Source organism: Canis lupus, chromosome 20 (assembly GCF_048164855.1).
Source record: "Canis lupus baileyi chromosome 20, mCanLup2.hap1, whole genome shotgun sequence".
NCBI lineage: Eukaryota > Metazoa > Chordata > Mammalia > Carnivora > Canidae > Canis > Canis lupus.
The window spans coordinates 55,573,340-55,593,436 of NC_132857.1; the positions used below are offsets into that span (position 1 = coordinate 55,573,340).

The following is a 20,097-nucleotide window of genomic DNA, read 5'->3' on the forward strand; positions in this document are numbered from 1 at the left end:
TGGTTTAGTAATCCTACCTCTAGGAATCATTCTCAAAAAAAAAAAAATAGCGAAAATGTCGAAGATTTTTGAACAAGGATGTTTAGAATAACCTACAAATTGTGTGTAGGGTAGGATATCACACAGCCATTAAAAACCATTATTTTGAATATCAATGGAAATTATTCCTTATATGTTAGAGTTCAAAAAAAGGAAACAGAATTGTTAAGGACAAAACTATGAGATTCATTTAAAGCATTACATTTATATGTGTGCATTGAATAAAAGATCAGGAAAGCCCAACAAAATACCACTAACGGTTCTATTTAGGTGATCAAATTATTGGTGATTTTTATGTTCTTTATTCTGTTTTTCTGTTTTCCAAGTTTATTATTATGAACGTCTTCTAGATATTGTAATTGGATTTTAAAAATAAACTACTTTAAAAAAAATTCTGGTGTACTTGTGTGGTATATTAATATATATTAATTGTTATTGATGTAAGAAGTTATAGAAATAAATGTTTTACAGTAGACTGTTAACAATTTTCATTAATTTGCCCATTAGAAATTCATTATTTTCCTTTACCTCCCAACTTGAGTCCTTTAAATAACTTTTCCATGGCGAAAGGACTTTGCTGCACATTTAGCCTTTCTACCAGTTTCCCCTCCCCCCCCCGCCCGCCTTGGGATGGAAAGTAATATTTAATGTGTAGTCAAAAAGACATTAAAAAACTGAATTTTGTAAAATTCAACTTAGTTGGCTTTTTGAGAGATTCTTTTTTTTATTGGAAATTTGTTTTAATTATCAGATTTAAGTACCAAAAATATTCTTACTAGTGCTCACAGTTTTCCTGAGGTTTTGATCCACTAACATTAGGTATAATTTCATTTTTCTTAATATTCAAACTTTTCTAGCAATCCTAGATATAGTCTTTATTTCAGCATTTCTGCTACTTTCCATAATTGCTCAGAAATTGCTCGTGGTGGCTGAAATTGTATCATCAGAAGCCTTCAGCTCTCTGTTCTGTAATTGGCTTTATTTCATTTCTGTCAGTAATATTTATTTAGTACTTCGGTGAACAAGAGAGATGACACATGTTCTGCCCTTGGGGAGCTTCTTCTCTAAGTGGGGACACAAAAAGCATGTGTGAACAATACAATTAATGATTCATGTATAGTCAGTAAAATATCCTATTACTTCTCTTTGCTCAGTGACAAGCTTTTAAATCCTAAAACTGGGTAGGCCCAGAGAATGATTGCACCTGCTTTCAGCAGTGTAGAGAAAGGTAGAGGTTCATCTTAGGGACAAGATAATGGTCCTGTTATTAGGATAAAGGATTAAAGATACCAAAGGCTGTTATTTTAGGTGCCTGAAATGTGGATTCATGAATTTCTTTATTTTCCTTTCTTGGCAGCTAACATAGTAGCAGATCTCAAGGCAAGGAATCAAGTTTGTGGTTAAAGCAATATTTGTTAGGTTGGTAGAGAAGACATAAAAGACTGAGACAAAGCTTCTGCCCCCATCATTTTGTAGAGGCTGCTGCAATGAAGCCATTATTGAAGATTCCTGTTGCCAAATGCTGTGACTATTTTCAGTCCCCATTCATTCATTTTAATTGAGCGCTCCTATTTCTTGAAACTCATCACCTTTGGTCTTTTGAATATACTTCATTCTCTTCTGATTTTTTTGGGGGTGTGTGTGTTATTTTCTGTGATCATTCCTTCTAATCGTCCTTTACTGAGTCCTTTTCGTTAATTTCTGCAAACATTAGAGTTTCTCGAAATTCTGTTCTTGATATTTTTATCCTATGTGTTTGGGGTTAATATCACCTTAGCAAGCATTTTTATGAGGGTGAATATTATATATATATGTATCTTTACCCTTGACCTCCTTCTCAAGCTCCAGGACTTTTCTTTTTTCTCTTTTCGTGCTATTGCCATCCCCACCTAGATAATCCACAGACCTCTCAAGTTTAATTTTTCTGAATTACTCTCTTAGCTCCACATGATCCTGTTCTGTATTCCTTCTCTCTCCATTGACTCCCAAAACTCATAGTGATGTGTGTTTTATCCCTTTTCATTCAGTCCCTAAATTTCTAATTCTAACTCTTCTTCATGCACCTGTATATTCCTTGCATATTCCATCTTCCTCTCTTTGCCAAGGGTCCCTATTTACAAGAGACCCTTTTATTTGACTTCATCTTTCTCAGTAAACTGCCACCCTTTGTCTGTCTTTCTTTCTTTCTTTCTTTCTTTCTTTCTTTCTTTCTTTCTTTCTTTCTTTCTGTCCATTACATTTTTAAAAGGTTAGTCATATTATTTAACTTTTACTCCTACCCCAGTGCATTTCAGTATACTGAAATTGTACCCAGATCACCAATGGCTTTCTCATTGTCATCCATCCATTTTAGCCCGCATCCTACTAAATATCCCCTGTAGTATTAGAAGAATCTTCTTTCTTCATCTCATCCTCTGCTACCTCTTGTTGCTATTTCCTTCACGATCTGTCCTCAGAATTTATCCTTATATCTTAAGCTAGCAACATAGGTACTCCTAGAAGGGAGTAATTTATAGTTCTGCCCTCTATCTTAATGCACTAATACTCAGTTCTAAAGTTCTGACACTGTTCTCTTGTTAAAAATTGTATTTGTCTTGCCTTGATTGCCATATTTTAAGTTTCTGTAGGTAGTAGTTTTATTTTGAAGTTTTTTTCCTAATTTCTGCACAACCTATATAACACCAGATGGGCTGATATAAATAGTTGATTATTTAGTGCTTAACTGACTATATTTTTAAAACATTACTTTTTGTATGTAATTTATTCATTTGTGTATTCTAAATGTACTTGCTAAAAATGCTGAATCATGAATCTATGTAAACAAGTAAATCAGACAACTCAGAAGTGTCTTAGAAATAATAAATATCATGAACCTTTTTGTTAAGTACTGGTTTCCATTGTTTTCTGGTGGAGAAAGTGCTAAATGGCAGAACTTTTTTTCTTAAGGTAAAAAAGTAGTAGGATTCAGATTTTGCAGATTTTTAATCCTGTGTCATAATAATCTGGGGCTACTGTATCTGCAGATAGTTCTTGCTCTCTCAGATTGATGCTGTCAGCATAATAATAATGATGCAAGTGAATACCGATTGCCTTAGAATAGCCAGAGATAATTTTAACAGAATGATTAAAACCCAGATTACCCAATGAAAGTTTACTGTATAGCAACATAAAAACATCAATTAGCTGAGAAATATAGTTAACACGGGAAAGAAATGTCAGGATGTTTTTAACTGTAAACAGTGTATTGAATTCTTGTTACCTGAGACATAAAGAGGGTACTTATCAACCAGGCAGAAGAACCTTTGTGAAAGGAGCAAGAATCACCAGAGAAGGAAATACGAGGCAGTGTTTTAATTGCCTGACATCTCCTTCAGGAAGATAGGAAGCAGTGTCCTTCTGATAGTATTGTATAAGAAACTCAGTACTACTCTGCAGCTTGATGGAAAGAAACCTATCCCCCTCTCCACTCTATAAGTTAGAGCATGTTCTTTATATAGTTAGTGAAGGTGATAAAACTTTACCAGAAACTGAATGACCAAACAGCTGAAAAAACAATGGTTTCCCATGGTCCTCAGAGCACATGAGAGCTGCCAGTGCTAATGTTCTGATGCTTTTTAAGCATGAGGTCAAATTTTAGTAGATCCAGAAAGCTTGGTTCTAACTCTACCACTGGCATGTAGACTTTGGACTATTCCAGAGAATTTCAGCAAACAAAGGTGTCCATTTAAAGTTGATGTGGAAATACTGGTTCTTTTGGTTTGGTCTCCATCTAGGCTTTGGCCCCCTACTTTAAAGACCACGTTACTCAGCCTCTTAGGTGCATTTAAGGTGACTTGACTGAGACATTGAGTAAGCCAAAGTGTGACCACATACAATTTTATGGCACTAAATGTAATCATTACATGGACTGGAATACTTGAATTGACATTGTCAGTGTATTCTTTTCCTGCGGCCAATCTTGGCAGCCTAATTATAGTAAGAAACCAACTAATTAGCCCTGGTAATCAACATCATAGGACTGGAAATCCAAATGATCATTGCATTTATTCCATGAAGTTATACCCATATGAGAAATCAGATATCAGAAATCTCTTCGGTGAATCATGGCTATCTTCAGTAGACTTCATACAACCCTCAGATCAATTCCTATGTTTCAGTGAGAAAATTTTTCCCTTAATTTCCAAGTTTTAGGAAAACATTTGCTAGGGAAGAACTTGTTTTGAAAATGAATCTTCATCTCCAAAATGATAAAAGTAAATAAGAGCACTTCATTGAGGTTTTCCAGCCTTAAAACTCTATAATCTTTTTCTAGAGTTCACTGTAAATGGATATGGATAACCCATAATCCATCCTGCTAAAGCTGATCAGTCTATTTGATCTTCACAAGCAGTAAAAAATTAGATGTGACCAAGCAAATTTTTACAAACCTTGGTTTGAGATAGGTCAACATTATATTGACTTCATTGATAAAGGAGAATTAGATCCCTGAGATATCAATGTGAGAGATTCTAGAGGAACCATCCTAGAGTCACTGTCCCAGACATAACAGTGTCAGCAGAATGAGTGTTGAGAACAAGGATTCTCTAGTATTTAACCAGTTTGGGTAGAGGAATTGCCTTTATTAATTAGTACAAGAAATCCAAAATTGTGTAGTGTTGAAACTTCTAGAAATATGCTTACTATTTTGCAAGAAGAGTTCTTTTATAGTTTCAAAAGAAACTTGTTGAGACTCCTGGGTGGCTCAGTGGTTGAGTGTCTGCCTTTGGCTCAGGCCATGATCCTGGGATCTGGGATCCGGGAGTCCCACATCGAGCTCCTTGCAGGGAGCCTGCTTCTCCCTCTGCCTGTGTCTCTGCCTCTCTATGTGTGTCTGTCATGAATAAATAAATAAAATCTTTAAAAATAATAAACTTGTTATATTCGTTACAGTATATTAGAGAATAATCATCTTTCATTTTATAGGGAGATAGAAAAAACCTTTCTGTATCTTCTAGTTTCTGTTGAAGAACAAAAGCACAAAAAGTTGAAAACTAGTAGATCTTTAAATGTGTAGAATTACAGAATATCAGAATTTTGGTGGACCATAGATATTTTCTAGTCCAAGACTTAACTAAAGCATAAATCTATGCAGTCTTCCCAACTGTTGTTCATTTAGTCTTCTAAACTACTAAGTTGTACTTACTACCTCTCAGAGCAAAATATAAATTTTTGGATACATCTCCTTATTAGTAAATCCTCTGTCAGATTGAATTGTGTTTTCTGCCATCATGATGTCTGATCATAATTGTTAGACTGATCACACATTTTTTTCTGTAGGCATAGTAACCTGGATTTCTATTTTTCAAACGTCACAGTTAATGATAATTTGTGTTTTTCATTTAGCTTGTAACACTTCAGGAAGCAAAACTGCTGCTAAACGAAGATGATTACCTTATTAAAGCTGTGTATGACTACTGGGTAAGAAAACGTAAAAACTGCAGGGGACCGTCCCTCATTCCTCAGATAAAACAAGAGAAAAGGGACGGCTCTACCAACAATGACCCTTATGTTGCCTTTCGGAGGAGAACAGAGAAAATGCAAACTCGAAAGGTAATGTGCAAATTAGATTTAATTGAGTGTACCTTCATAGTATTTAAGACCAATTTTTTTTTCTGCTAATGACAAATAATTTTGAATACCTTGATATACACGGAAGCTCATAATGTTGTTGAACCTGAGGTTAGAAATCCTGCTCTTCAGTATCTTCTATTGGTTGGCTTCTATTGGTATAATACCTAATACCCATGCCCTTTATAAGTCTACTGCTTATACCATTTGAGACTTATGATTGAAGTGGTAAAAGGAATTATGTATCTTTATGTACCTCAGAAATTTGAGTTCTTCAGTACATTGTATATACATTCTATACATATCCTCTTGTTTGTGAAGCTTAAGAGCTTATAGCTTCTTTAAAACCATATTCTAATTCTTGCAAATAAAATGGACTCTACTGCCTCTAGCTACTATGGTGTCATGGAGAAGTAGGGAAAGGTTCATTTTCAAGCCTGTTCTGCCAATAGTCAAAAGTAACAGTGGAATGTTTTTCTTCTTTTCTGAGTTGTCCGTTGTGTCAGATTTCAAATTGATGAACCTGTCCCCATCTGCCTTTCAGAAGCAGTGTGAGCCGGAATTTTAAGTAAGAAACAGGGTCTCATGTTGTGGAATGATATGGTATAGCGGAAGGTATTATTTCATAGGAGGGTATTCACTGTCTTCCAAACACCATGCATAGTAACACATTTTCTAACACAAAAAAAATTGGAACATATAAATGTAAAATTATAAGGAATTCTGATTTGGAGGCAAAGCATTTTCTGCAGATTCCTGTTTCTCCTAACATTAAAAGCTTGTCCTTGTCAGTTGTTAATATAACAGCTGTGAAGCATAACAGCTGCCAGGAATAGTATATTTTAGGAGAAATTCTCCTACTGGCAAACAACTATTTTCTGTAAGTCTTTCTTGGATTTCTCAAGAGTAGATGACATTCTCTAACCCAGGCTAAGGTTTCAAATTGGTTTTAGTTCTTAGCTAAGGAAATCTAAGATTCTTTGTGAAGATTTAACGTCTTGCTTAAAAAAGACTAAAATAAGTTTGTAAATATAGGCAGTTGGACATGAAGAAGTTTATCTGAACCATTGAAAAATCTGAACTACCAACTGCTTTTTAAAAGAAATATAATTGATTCAGATATATTGCAAAACATAGACTTTTAGCAATGTCTTTTGAAGGAAGAATACTATTTGGCTTCTTTTAGTGAGTGGGTCTGACGTAATTAAAATTAGCAGTATTTATTGACACGTAAGCAATATTCTAAATATTTACATTGATTTTATTCTTCAGTAGGTTAAATCACTGTTTTCTACGCAGTGTATATTGAGAATTGCTAGAATGGGTTCATATATTTAGGTGCTTCACCACTGTGCAATAACTAGCACCACTTTTTCCTGACTCTCTGATTCCTACCCTTTCTCTTATCTGTTATTTTCACCTTCCTCTGCAGAGTGCTACATTTTCTTTTCTAGTAGTTTTTTTATTCCTCTCTGTTTTCAGTTGTGGGACCTACTACTTCCCTTTCATGCATACCAGTGCTGTTTAGAAATGTTTATGTGTTTCAAAATGAAAAAGTTGGGAAAGCATTCAATAGTGAATACCCCTACATGTTCCAGAGGTGAGCAAGCTTTGGGATATGCAAAAATGAATACAGCTAACAAAGGCTCTCTACTTCCTTTTCTGTTTCCACAAAATAGAAAACCCGTGTATAGCTAGATACAAAGGTGCAAAAATAGTGGACTTCTGAAACTAAACTAGTATTTCATTTGTGAATGCTTAAGTACTTAAGGACATTCTTAAATGAGACCGTCTTAAGGCACCAGCATGTCTGAAACCACTGATTGGGAAGAAGTCTTGAATCAGCATGTGTGTTTAATATGTTTAACCCCATAGACACAACTGTTAACATCTGTGCTTTCTCTCTCCCTTCTGTGTGGCCCAGAAAAAATGAGATCGACAGGAGAGGGAACACAGGGTAGTGGGTCTCAATCTGGCTCCTTAGAACAATCTCCTATGAAGATTGTTCTTCAAAACAATCAAGGATACTTGGTTTTAAAAAGATCTATAGTTAATTCTAAAGTGCAGCAGTTTGAAAAAATAAAAGGTAAAAAAAAAAAAAAAAAGTGCAGCAGATTGAGAACCACTTCCCTAGAGATTTGGCAGTAGATCAGAAGTATAATATGGGAATAGAGAGAAAACTGTAACTGGGAAAAAGAAGAGTTGATCCAGGGTAGAGACCACTGTGAGGAAGAGTAAAGGAAGTGAGTGGATTTGAAAACAAGAATAGGGCCATCTTAAAAGCATAGAAAAGATGTCAGTATGAACTCACTGTTTTTATATTTATAGAGTTAGAAATAGATACAGATCTGTGCATGTATATGTACACACATATATTACAGTTATATTTCCTAGCTCCGTTTGCTGAGAGGGATAAATAGAGTAATGAATAACATCTGGAGTATAAGTAACCCGTGAGTCCATACTAATATGGATGGATGGATGGGTGGAAGGAAGATTGGTAGGTTAAAGAGATTGATAAAAGAGAAGAGAACACTTTTCTCTTACAGTAGAATTTTAACTTCTAAGTGTCAGTGGAATGAGGAAGTTTGAAAATCACCATTTGTCAATTTTTTCAGGCAAAAGTTAGAATCAGTGGGTATTAAACTAATGGGAGGAAATTTAATGAGAAACAAGTATATAATCCTACAACATACTTTTTTAATTAAAAAGTTATTTGACTGGGACTCCTGGGTGGCTCCGTGGTTGAGCGTCTGCCTTCGGCTCAGGGCATCGGGCTCCCTGCATGGAGCCTGCTTCTCCCTCTACCTGTATCTCTGCCTCTCTCTCTCTCTCCGTGTCGCTCATGAATAAATAAATAAAATCTTTTTTAAAAAAGGTTATTTGACTGAAGAAACCTGACAGACACCATCTTAATTGAGTGATCAAAGTTATCATCAAGAGTAATCAGACAAATAGGTAGCGTTTAATTCTTTTTTTTTTTTTTTTTTTTTTTAATTTATGATAGTCACAGAGAGAGAGAGAGGCAGAGACACAGGCAGAGGGAGAAGCAGGCTCCATGCACCGGGAGCCCAACGTGGGATTCGATTCCAGGTCTCCAGGATTGCGCCCTGGGCCAAAGGCAGGCGCTAAACCGCTGCGCCACCCAGGGATCCCTCGTTTAATTCTTAATATAAGAGAGGGATACAGTATCACTTCTGTGATAATCCTGTTAAGAATACATAACCTGAATTGTGGAAAAACATTGAAGAAACCAAGTAGAGGAGCACCCTACAAAAATAAGTGGCCTCTGTTCTTCAAAAATGTTGAGATCATGGGGTGCCTGGGTGGCACAGTCAGTTAAGCAGCTGACTCTTAGTTTCAGCTCAGGTGGTGCATGACAATTAAGTGCAGTTGTGATCCTGAATCAGATCCTAGACCAGGAAAAAAGTTGCTGTTTTAAGTGAATTTAATAAAAATTATTGTCCTGTTAATGTCCTTTATGGCAATAATTACATAACATAAAAATATGTTTAACAATTGTATTTGTTGCTATAAAGGATATTAGGGCAATCAGTGAAATATGAATAAAGTCAATATTTCCTGATTTTGATACTATAAGAAGAGTATCATTGTTTCTAGAAAGTCCATATTAAAGTGCTTAGGGATGATGGGGCAGTATATATTCAACTAATCTCAAAAAAATTTAAAAATATGACCGTTTTACATATCTGTGTGTATTTGTATATATTCATGTATATCTGTCTTAGTCCATTTTGGCTGTACCAGAGATTGAGTGGTTTAAACAGTATTTATCTGTCACAGGTCTAGAGGCTAGGAGGTCTGAGATACAGGTACCAGCAGACTCAGTGTCTGGTGAGGGCCTACTTCCTGGTCCATAAGTCATCTTGCTGTGTCCTCACATAGGAGAAGGGGCAAGAAAGCTCTCTGGGATCTCTTTCATAAGAGTACAAATCCATTTGTGAGGACTCCACCCCTGATGACCTAACTGCCTTTATCACATTGAGGACTTGGAGTTTCAACATGAATTTTCAGGGGACACAAATAGTGTCTGTCATAGTACAGACTAAATAATAGATATACATACATTGAGACAGATAAAGCAAATGTAAAATAACAACATTTGGGCAGTCTGGATGAGGATATATAGGAATTTGTTAAAACTTCATGTAAATCTGAAATTATTTCAAAATAAAAAGTTAAAAAAAAAAAGAATAGAAAGGACAGGACTAGTAAAAAGGAAAAATTAGGAAGGGTAGTTATTTATTTGGGCCTAAAGAGAGCAGGAAATGACTAGTAAAGACAGGGCAGAAACATGTAATCCATAAGAAACACTTAGCGAAGAGAGGATTCATTTTAATAGGTTCTGGTGCACTTTTGAATATTGTTCAGCTGGTATGTAACTTTGTGTCATTATTCATCTTTGAATTTGTATGTCCTTGTTAGACTTTTAGGTGTAGTTTCTTATATTTGAAAATTAATTATCACCTATAAAATATAACCTAAACTAAGTTCTTTTAAGGTACTACATGCCTGTATTTTAAAATGCTGTGTAAGTCATTCTTCTACCTTATCAAAAGGAAATTAATCTTTAGACTTTAAGCCTTTTGAGGGTAGAGAACATGTGCAGTACTCTGTACAGGGGACATTCTAATAGTTGCTCTTGGTAATGTTAATTTTTTTTTTCAGTTGGAAGGTATTATTGCTGCCTGATGGCCAAAAAAAAAATTTTTTTTTTTGTTAAAAACCGTATTTTACATTTTGCCTTTTGTCACATAGTATGGTGGGGGGGGATTAATTTCCATTTGATAACGTAAAAGAATTAATAACAGCATTTTAAGAAAAAGGAGAGTAAAACATTGAATCTTTCTCAGGTTTTATTTTCTCCTTTATAATCTTTCAATATGAAACCTGGCTTCAGGTTCCTTTTAATGTCCTATTGCATTCATTTTTAAACTACTTTTAGCATACTTTATTTTGATAATAAAAGAGAGGGACAATACAAAAGGTTTGGTTAATATTTTTTTTTAAGATTTTATTTATTTATTCATGACAGACACAGAGAGAGAGAGAGAGAGAGAGAGAGGCAGAGACACAGGCAGAGGGAGAAGCAGGCTCCATGCAGGAAGCCCGACATGGGACTCGATCCCGGGTCTCCAGGGTCACACCCCGGGCTGAAGGCGGTGCTAAACCGCTGGGCCATTGGGGCTGCCCTTGGTTAATATTTATAAGTGTAAAAAAAAATTTTATAAGTAATTTTTCACATCAAATCAATTAGAATATGTTCATAAATCCTTATTTCTTTAACTGTTCAAATGGTCATAGAATGTATCTTCTAGAGCATGTTCCATATCTGCTTTGTTCTCAGTAAGCACACCAAATATTTGTGATCCTTGCTTGATGAAGTGACAATCTCTTTTATTCCTGCAGAGTTTGTGTCCTTAGCAGTCATCTCTGTAATATATTGGGTTTTTTTTCTTTCAAGATTTTTTTTTCTTTCAAGATTTTATTTAAATTCTGGTTAGTTAACATATACTGTAGTATTAGTTTCATGAGTAGAATTTAGGGATTCATCATTTACATGTATAACACCCGGTGCTCTTCACAAGTGCCCTCCTTAATGCCCCTTATCCATTTACCCCATTCCCCCACCTACCTCCCCTCCAGCAACCCTGTTTGTTCCCTATTGTTAAGAGTCTCCATGGTTTGGCACTCTGTTGGTTTTTTTATTTTTCCTTCCCTTCCTCTGTGTTCATCTGTTTTGTTTCTTCAATTCCACATGAGTGAAATCCTATGGTATTTTTCTCTCTCTGACTTATTTTGCTTAACATAATACATTCTAGTTCCATCCTTGTAATTGCAAATGGCAAGATTTCATTCTTTTTTATGACTAATTTTCCATAGTCAATATATACACATACAATCTTCTTTTTTTTTTAAGATTTTATTTAATTATTCATGAGAATACACAGAGATGAGAGAAAGAGGCAGAGACACAGGCAGAGGGAGAAGCAGGCTCCATACAGGGAGCCCGACGTGGGACTCCATCCTGGGTCTCTAGGATCAGGCCCCGGGCTGCAGATGGTGCTCAAACCGCTGAGCCACCAGGGCTGCCCCCACACACAATCTTCTTTATCCATTCATCAGTCTATGGACATTTGGGCTCTTTCCATATTTTGGCTGTTGTGAATACTGCTGCTATAAACATTGGGATGCATGTGCCCCTTTGAATCACTGTTTTTGTATCATTTGAGTAAATACCCTGTAGTACAATTGCATTATTAACTCAAGGATGGAAAGATTGCTTAAGTGCAGTCAGTCTGGATTCATAGAATGAGAGGTGGTAATGGTCTGTTTTTATTTTTTATTTTTTTTATTTTTTATTTTTTTTTAATGGTCTGTTTTTAAACAAATAGTTTCATGCCTAATAAAAATATTCTGTGGTTATTTGATTAAACAAAATATATTCACAGTAACTTTCGTATGCAAATAGGTGCTGCTAATTACAACTGAGCCTTCTCTAGTTATTAAGCAGGACTTTCACTCTGAGTTGTTCAAATTAAATCTTAAGCTTCAGAATGGGAATATCTTAACAATACTCTGAAATGCAGAGTTTTCACTTGTTTCTACCCTGCAGTGAGGTGTTATTACTTTGAAACATAATAATCCCATTCCTTGAGATGCTTTATATCCCACTTTCAGTTTTATATCTAAGTTTGTGAAGTGAAATTTTGCTTGTCATTGTAAGTGTTTACATTGTGTTATTGACCCTTTCATCCCACAATTACAGAGCTGGATGGATGGATAGAGACCTAATTTGGCTATTTTTAGGTAACCTTGATTTGACAGGACTGTTTCTCTCGTCACTGGAAAATACCCTGCATCAATTTAAATGGATTACATTTTCTGATACATTCAGTTTTGTCTCAGGCAAACTTTTAAATATTTCTTTACATTGGAATGATCCCTTCTATTATTCCATCTTTTCAACAGTAGGCAACATTTTTTTTCAATATTTAAGAACTATTTGCTTAAATTTCTATTTTCAGAGTTAAGTAGATAGGTTGTCTTATGTAGTTGCTGTTTAACATAATTTTTAAAGCATTTTTACATTTAACATTTTATGGAACATGTTTGGGTCTCCTAAGATTTGGTGAATGAAAATGGAAATGTGGATAACTGGATTAATTGTTTATTCTTTTAAAATTACTTTCAATAGAATCGTAAGAATGATGAAGCCTCTTATGAAAAGATGCTGAAATTGAGACGAGAGTTTAGTAGAGCCATAACAATTTTGGAAATGATTAAGAGAAGAGAGAAAACAAAACGAGAATTATTGCACTTAACCTTAGAAGTTGTGGAAAAAAGGTAACATTGCTACTGTTATATACTAATTGCAGCAATAGCCAGATGATGGACAAAATATGATTTGTTGCCTAGCTTTAAAACAATTGAAATAGATTCTCAAACAAAACCTACATTTTTTTTTTAAGAATTCTTGTGTTGCTAGTTTTTTTAAAAACTAGATTATCAGTTTGAATTACAAGTTTGAGGAATGTTTTGGTGTATAATATGTATAGATCCTCTAATATACGTCATTGTTTTAAAGAATCATTGAATCTTATTTAGAAAAGAACCTAGGGATCATTCTGTCCATTTTTATTATTAAACTTTCTATTAAAATTTGAGGGAAATGAATATTATAAAGGACTTTATTTCTGACTAGGTAGAAAGCATGTTTTGTTTCAACACATTTAAAAAATGTGTTCTCTATGGGGTGCCTGGGTGGCTCAGGCAGTTAAGCATCCAACTCTTGATTTCAGCTCCAGGCCATAATCTCAGGGTCCTGGGATAGAGCCCCCCTCAGTGGAGGACTCCATGCTTAGCGAGAATCTGCTGAAGATGTTCCCTGTCCCCGTCCCTCTGAGAGTCCTCCCTTTCCCCTGTCTGCATACACTCTCTTTAGAATGGATAAATCTTAAAAAAAAAAAAAAAAAAAAAAGTGTCCTCTAATGCAATAGTCATTGTCCTGCATAGCTACATGATTAAACTATACTAAACCGAACAGAATTTTATGTGATTCCTGAGGTAAGCATTCTAAACATCATTTCCCAGTGTTTGAAAACATTGAATAAATGAGAAATTGGTCTTCTGTGTCCCTTAGAGATTTTTTGTGTTTTTTGGTTGTTTGTTTTCACCAAATCGCAAATATGAACTTCTTTATTCCCATAAATTTTCTCTTTTAAGAATAATCTGATAAATTGTTGGCTCTATTTGATTAGTTGTGTTCTATTTCACTGAGATATCATTGGTTTTATTTTTGAACTATAAAACGTTTTCTTACGTTTTCTTACCTTTCCAAGATATCACTTGGGAGACTATGGTGGTGAAATCCTTAATGAAGTGAAAATCAATAGATCAGACAAAGAGTTATATGCCACTCCAGCAACTCTTCACAATGGAAATCATCACAAAGTCCAAGAATGTAAAACTAAGGTGAATATCCTCTGGGGAGAAGCACATATGGTAATAATGATCAGACAATTACTGGTTTCATCAGTTACCTTTAGTATAATTTGGTTAAAGAAAAACATAATTAACATGCGTTGTTTTTACTATTTGCCAAGCACTTTGCTAGGAATTTTTACATACATATTAACTCATTAATCCTTACAGCAGCCCTTTGACATAGATTTTACCTCTGTGTGACTTCTAGATGAGATAGCTGATAAGTGGCTGATTCAAGGTTTAGGTCCAGGTCTAACTAACACCAAAAACCATGTGCTTTTCACTATGCCATCTGCTTTCCTACAGAATATCGATAAATTAAAGTTTACGTGTCATTAGCCTAAGCAAATCCTGCATTGTAGTGGTAGGCATCAAAATCTACTATTAAAGCTTTATTCACTGAGATATTTGAAGTTATTCTTATTTTCATCATCACTTCCAGAACCAGCATTTATCAACTGCTGTCCAGTTGGAGTGATTTGAAGAAGTCCTGTAACTTCCAGATCCTGTTTTCTTCCTAATAGAAAGAGCCAGACTACATGATTATTTTGGTCTCTTAGATTTAAAGGAATTGTATTTATTCAGTGTTCACTTGGTACATTAATTAAAATATTCAGTTGAGAAATACAAAAGTTAATAAAACCTCTAAGGAGCTTAAATTTAAATAATAGGTATTGATTGAGTATTTAGACAATAGAGCTTTACTTTGTAGCAAGATTTAAAAAGCAACATAGGGTGTTTGTGGAAAATTCATCTTTTAAAAATGTACACAATTCTTACTTTCTGTGGGTTTATTCTTAAAGGTCAAAGAAGAATATGGAGCGGCAAGACTCCTCCTTTTATTCAACTGATGTCAATTCAAACACCAAAGTTCTTTCTTATTCATCACAGGCATCTAGCCCATCTACCTGATTCTTTTAAAATCATACTTGCCTCTATAGCCAAAAATTTACCAGTGCAATACATGTAATTTTCTAAGTTATTTTTTAAAATCCATTTTATATAAACCAGTGCTTTTTCCAGGTATATGATTGGTAGGCCTAGAAATGAAATCTCAACCAGAAAAAACTGACAGACTCAGCCTTTATTATACGTTCGTTGATTCTTATTTCAGACCATCTATAAATGTAAATGCTCACCCTGTTTACTAGTGTTAGAGATACAGTTGCATCCATTGTTGCTCTACCCCATTAAACACAGTTAACCTTATTTACTTAGTCATACATCCCACCTTAAAATATAGGTAGTTTCTAAGAATGAGGTAGGGATTTTCTTTTTGACGTCCTAGCTATATCCATTGTGTGAAACCCAGCTATATCACTAAGTAAGCAGCATTTTCATTGTGTGTACCATTCTTGACCCTGCGGTAGTTTTAACAGAAATGTGGACTACATGGGAAAATGTAGAACTTCCTAATTATTTTTTCACTTTCATATTGCTTGTACTTTGGTGCTTAGAACAATCATTTTCTTTTTTTTTTTTTAGAACAATCATTTTCAAACATTTTAAGCAGTAGATCCCTACTTATTAAAAGAAATACCGTTATGTTAAAACAGATTAGAGCTTCTTGGCTGAGGAGTTGAGAGCAAGGTGGGGCTGGAAACCCTCCCCATTAGTCTCCTGCCAAATGGCCTCTCAAGTGCTGTCACAACTCTGGGGTACTTGAGAACAGTTTGATTATTGTTCGGTTGAAGCAGTAATTGTGCATTCTAAAAAAAGTAAGCTTTTTTTCTAGTTAATAAACTTATTTTTCTCCAAAAATGTACCAGCTGTAGACATTTTTAAAAATTGGAAATAAGTGTAGAAATAAATCAATGAATTTATCTAAATCAAATTACTTTAAAAATAGTCATTAATTATTAATACAGTGAATTTAAATAAAAATTGAAGTACTGTTAAATGCTGGATTGCATAATAATAGAGCAATTTTTAAAAATCACTAATATCTTAGTTTAAGTAAAAATAGCAATAAAAAGCAAATTAAGTACCATTATGATTTTTAATCATAACTTGCAAAAAGTAAAACCTTTTTCAATTTATGATCACATAGTTTTTGCATATTAAAAACAGTAAATAAAATCACCTCCTGGGTAAAAATGTATGTTTTTCAAAGAGCAGTTTAGTTTTTCATGATTTCTAAAATGATTTTCATTTCTTCCTTTTGGGGGAAAAATCGTCATGTAAACAGCACCCTCATCATTTGTCTTTGAAAGAAGAGGCTTCTGATGTGGTTCGTCAAAAGAAGAAGTACCCAAAGAAGCCTAAAGCAGAGGCTTTGATAACATCTCAGCAACCCACTCCTGAGACATTGCCTGTGATCAATAAGAGTGACATTAAGCAATATGACTTTCACAGCTCAGATGAAGATGAATTTCCACAGGTGCTTGTTTTAAAACTATTTTAAAGACATTTCCTTTTAGTCTTTTATATTGCTATATTTTAAAACATAACCTCTTAATTTTGAGTCTTAACTTTCTTCACCTAATGTTATATAGCATATATATATATACATTTTCCACATTATTTATGTGGCCACTGAAATGGTATTTATTTTGCATTATTTTCTATCAGTTGGGTAGAATTTATTCTCTGTGGAGCATTTAGGCGGTTTTCAGTTTTCCCTTATATAAAAATGAATGTTAGTATTCTTTCCCTCTGTATTTAAGGTAGATTATTAGAAATTGATTATGGTCTTTTAAAATAGTTAATACATAATTATATAAATATTCACCAATAATAATTCCCTTTTTCTTTTTGCCATATTCCACTAGCATTTTATTCTACTTTTTTTTTTTTTTTAAAGATTTTATTTATTTATTCATAGAGACACAGAGAGAGAGGCAGAGACACAGGCAGAGGGAGAAGCAGGCTCCATGCAGGGAGGGAGCCTGACGTGGGACTCGATCCTAGGTCTCCAGGATTACGCCCTGGACTGAAGGCGGCGCTAAACCGCTGCGCCACCAGGGCTGCTCTATTCTACAACTTTTAATGTAAATTTTGCTACTTTGGCAATAACCATTTAATTTTGAAGATTTATAAGAAGTTATTCAAATTATAAATTGTGAAGATAATTCTTTGGTTTATATTGCAACAGTTAATAGCAAAATGTTTGCAGTTTTAAAATCTTAATTTTACTTTGACAAGTGCTATTTTTAAAACAGGACCTTTGTATATTAAAGGATCAATTTTAAAAGATACATATTTATACTTAGCACCTCATCTAGCAATACCCTTTTCTTTTTTCTTTTTCATATGGTATAGGCAACCTAAAGAGATGCTGCAACAAATACATGTTATTTTATTTTAACATTTTTGCTTCATTGCTTTAAAAGAAAAAACTTTTTAAACCAGTATTACAGATATGCCTGGAAGCAAGATTATCTATAAAATAGTTTATGGTTATAACTACTTAAAATCTAGAGTTTATATGAAATTGTGAAATGGGTCCCCTTTTGCTATATTACATATTTTTTTACTCTTCTATCACTAATTTAGTTTTTCTATCCCAGATAATATTTTAGCATTCATCTGGATTGTAACAAATGCACAAAGATATGTCTAATTTAGTACACTCTTAAAAAGCACTAAATGAAATAATTCATTACTTTTGTCAAAGGAAAATCCAGTTAGACTCAGTGCTTTGAAGAGCCATGGGATATGGCCATTTTGAAGAAATGAGGAAAATAATGTCCTAACAAATAGTAGTTTTCCATATACAAGAAGTAGGGATAGGCTCTAGGCAGAGGAAACAGCATATGAATGAGAACTGCTAGCAGTTCAGCATTGCTGGAGCATAGAATGCAAAAGGGAAGAGAGGCTGAACAGGATGATACTTGGAGTAGTAGTAGCCAGGTGGCAAATGGCTTTTATCTACATTATATATTCTGAAGCATTATTAAAGAATTTTAAGTAAGGGTATGACATGGATTATTATGTATCAATAATAGCCTTATATTGGTGGTACTCAGGAGAGCCTATAAAACTTTGCTTTTACACCTTAGCCATTTAAGGTGATATATGGGATATTACGACCTGTAGAAACTTCCTTTCTTGCTAAAATCAGTCCATTACCCTGATGGTAAGGCATAAGTTCACATACTAGTCCTATATATTCCTCGTGCATTAAGGGACCTTTGTTTCTGTTCTGAATTCTTATAGTCCCCAGCCCTCAAACCCACATGAAAATTTTGAAATTTCGAATTGTATTTTATTTTATTTTATTTATTTATTTTTTTAAATTTATTTATTCATGATAGTCACACGGAGAGAGAGAGAGAGGCAGAGACACAGGCAGAGGGAGAAGCAGGCTCCAAGCACCGGGAGCCCGATGTGGGACTCGATCCCAGGTCTCCAGGATCGCGCCCTGGGCCAAAGGCAGGCGCCAAACCGCTGCGCCACCCAGGGATCCCTCGAATTGTATTTTAAAACTTAGTTTCCTGAGTCCTTTAACTAGGTCTTTAAAAACCCTTATAAATTTTTATAATGATATCCCCTTCTTGCTGAAGAATTCATATTTACCTATGTAGTTGGACATCATTCATTAGGCAGCTATTAAGGATGTAGCTGTTACAAAATCAGTATTTTATTGCTAAGAAGATCATTAAAATAATCATATGTTTCTTCTTTGTCTAGTAAACAAGGAACATAGGAATGAATAGGGAGCCTTAAGAGAACATTTTAACCAGACCTATCCCAACTGATTTGCAGCAGAGCAGAATTAAAAACCCTTATCTTTTCTTGATTATGCTTCTGATTCTTCTAATGCAGCTCTCTCTTCCTTTGTCTCACACTAAATCCTGGAATCCACTCCTGGGGAATGATGGTCAGGACAAAGGGGTGGTATACTTTATGCAAAGAATTTCTTAAAAAAATAAATAAATAAAAGAATTTCTAAGAGTTTGTAACGCTTCCTTCTGTGTATTTTAGAGGAGGTAGATGATCTGCAAAGGAACCAAAGTATAAAATTCATGTTTGGGATTTCCTTTCAAATTTTGGGTTTGGGGGCTTGGTTCCCTGGGAAGAAGAATCAGCCCCAGCTTACTGTTTCTGTGTCTCCCCCATAGGGTTGGTGGAGGTATATTGCAACCTCAAACAAATGCCTTTATCCCCTGGATGACCCTGCTCAGTGGTAATTACCACAGTTTGGAAATAATGTAGAGAACACATTTTTCCTCTCAAAATAGGAAGAGAGGGATTTGTGAGGTTCAAAATTTGCAAGTAAATATGGTTGAGCCAGCATTGTCAGAAAAAGAGATGTTCTCCAAAGTGAAATTGCGAGACAACTGAAACTTAAGTACCAAAACTTTTTTTTTTAATTTTAACCATTATGAGTAGAAATTTTTCTAAACCGTATTATTTTCTGCTGTATCAGAGTATATTTGTATATCATTTAATCCATCTTTTATGATATAAAGTTTGCTCTAATTAATCAGTGTTGCCCCAGGGGTCCACTCACATTATACAGCGATATTTCATCTAAGATCACATAGTTCCAGGCAGAATGCTTTTAAATTATGTGACAGCTTTTTGAAAGTATTTTTTTCTTTTGCTGTCAGATTATGGGCTTATCACTTCTTTCTGCAACCAGTCTGCTTACTTTTAGCAAGTTTTCTTTCTTTTAATTTTCTGCTTCTGATCTACTAAGTTTAAAAAAGTGGTTTTACTAAACTGTACACCTGAAACTAATATTACACTATACGTTAACTAGCTGGAATTTAAATAAAACTTTTTAAAAAAGTGATTATTAAAAAAATGGGTAGGGAAATAAGGGACTCCCTTTGAGAAAAATGTATGCCCTTAATCACTTTGGAGGGAGCACTATTCATAAGCTTTATAAATAGTGTTTTAACTTCCTAGATTTGACTCTATTACAGAGAAAGTCATTGCATAAAAATACATGTACTTATAAGTGAAGCATAACTGTCAAAATAAAAATAAAGCATT

The 20,097-nt window shown here is 34.5% G+C and overlaps 1 protein-coding gene across 8 annotated transcripts in view; it reads left to right on the forward strand.

The window, feature by feature from the left end:
- Positions 1-20,097, forward strand: part of EPC2 (enhancer of polycomb homolog 2) — a 127,489-nt gene that overhangs the window by 90,173 nt on the left and 17,219 nt on the right. For 7 of the 8 annotated variants that reach the window (XR_012013334.1, XR_012013335.1, XM_072789136.1 and 4 more), the window contains 4 exons: positions 5,422-5,628; positions 12,866-13,014; positions 14,010-14,142; positions 16,343-16,534. Coding sequence is in view for 6 of the 8 variants with exons in the window: in XM_072789136.1 (XP_072645237.1) it covers positions 5,422-5,628; positions 12,866-13,014; positions 14,010-14,142; positions 16,343-16,534 (681 nt within the window). In the remaining 2 variants the exon portion in view is untranslated. The remainder of the gene's footprint in view (positions 1-5,421; positions 5,629-12,865; positions 13,015-14,009; positions 14,143-16,342; positions 16,535-20,097) is intronic. The other variant, XM_072789134.1, reaches the window with a different exon arrangement.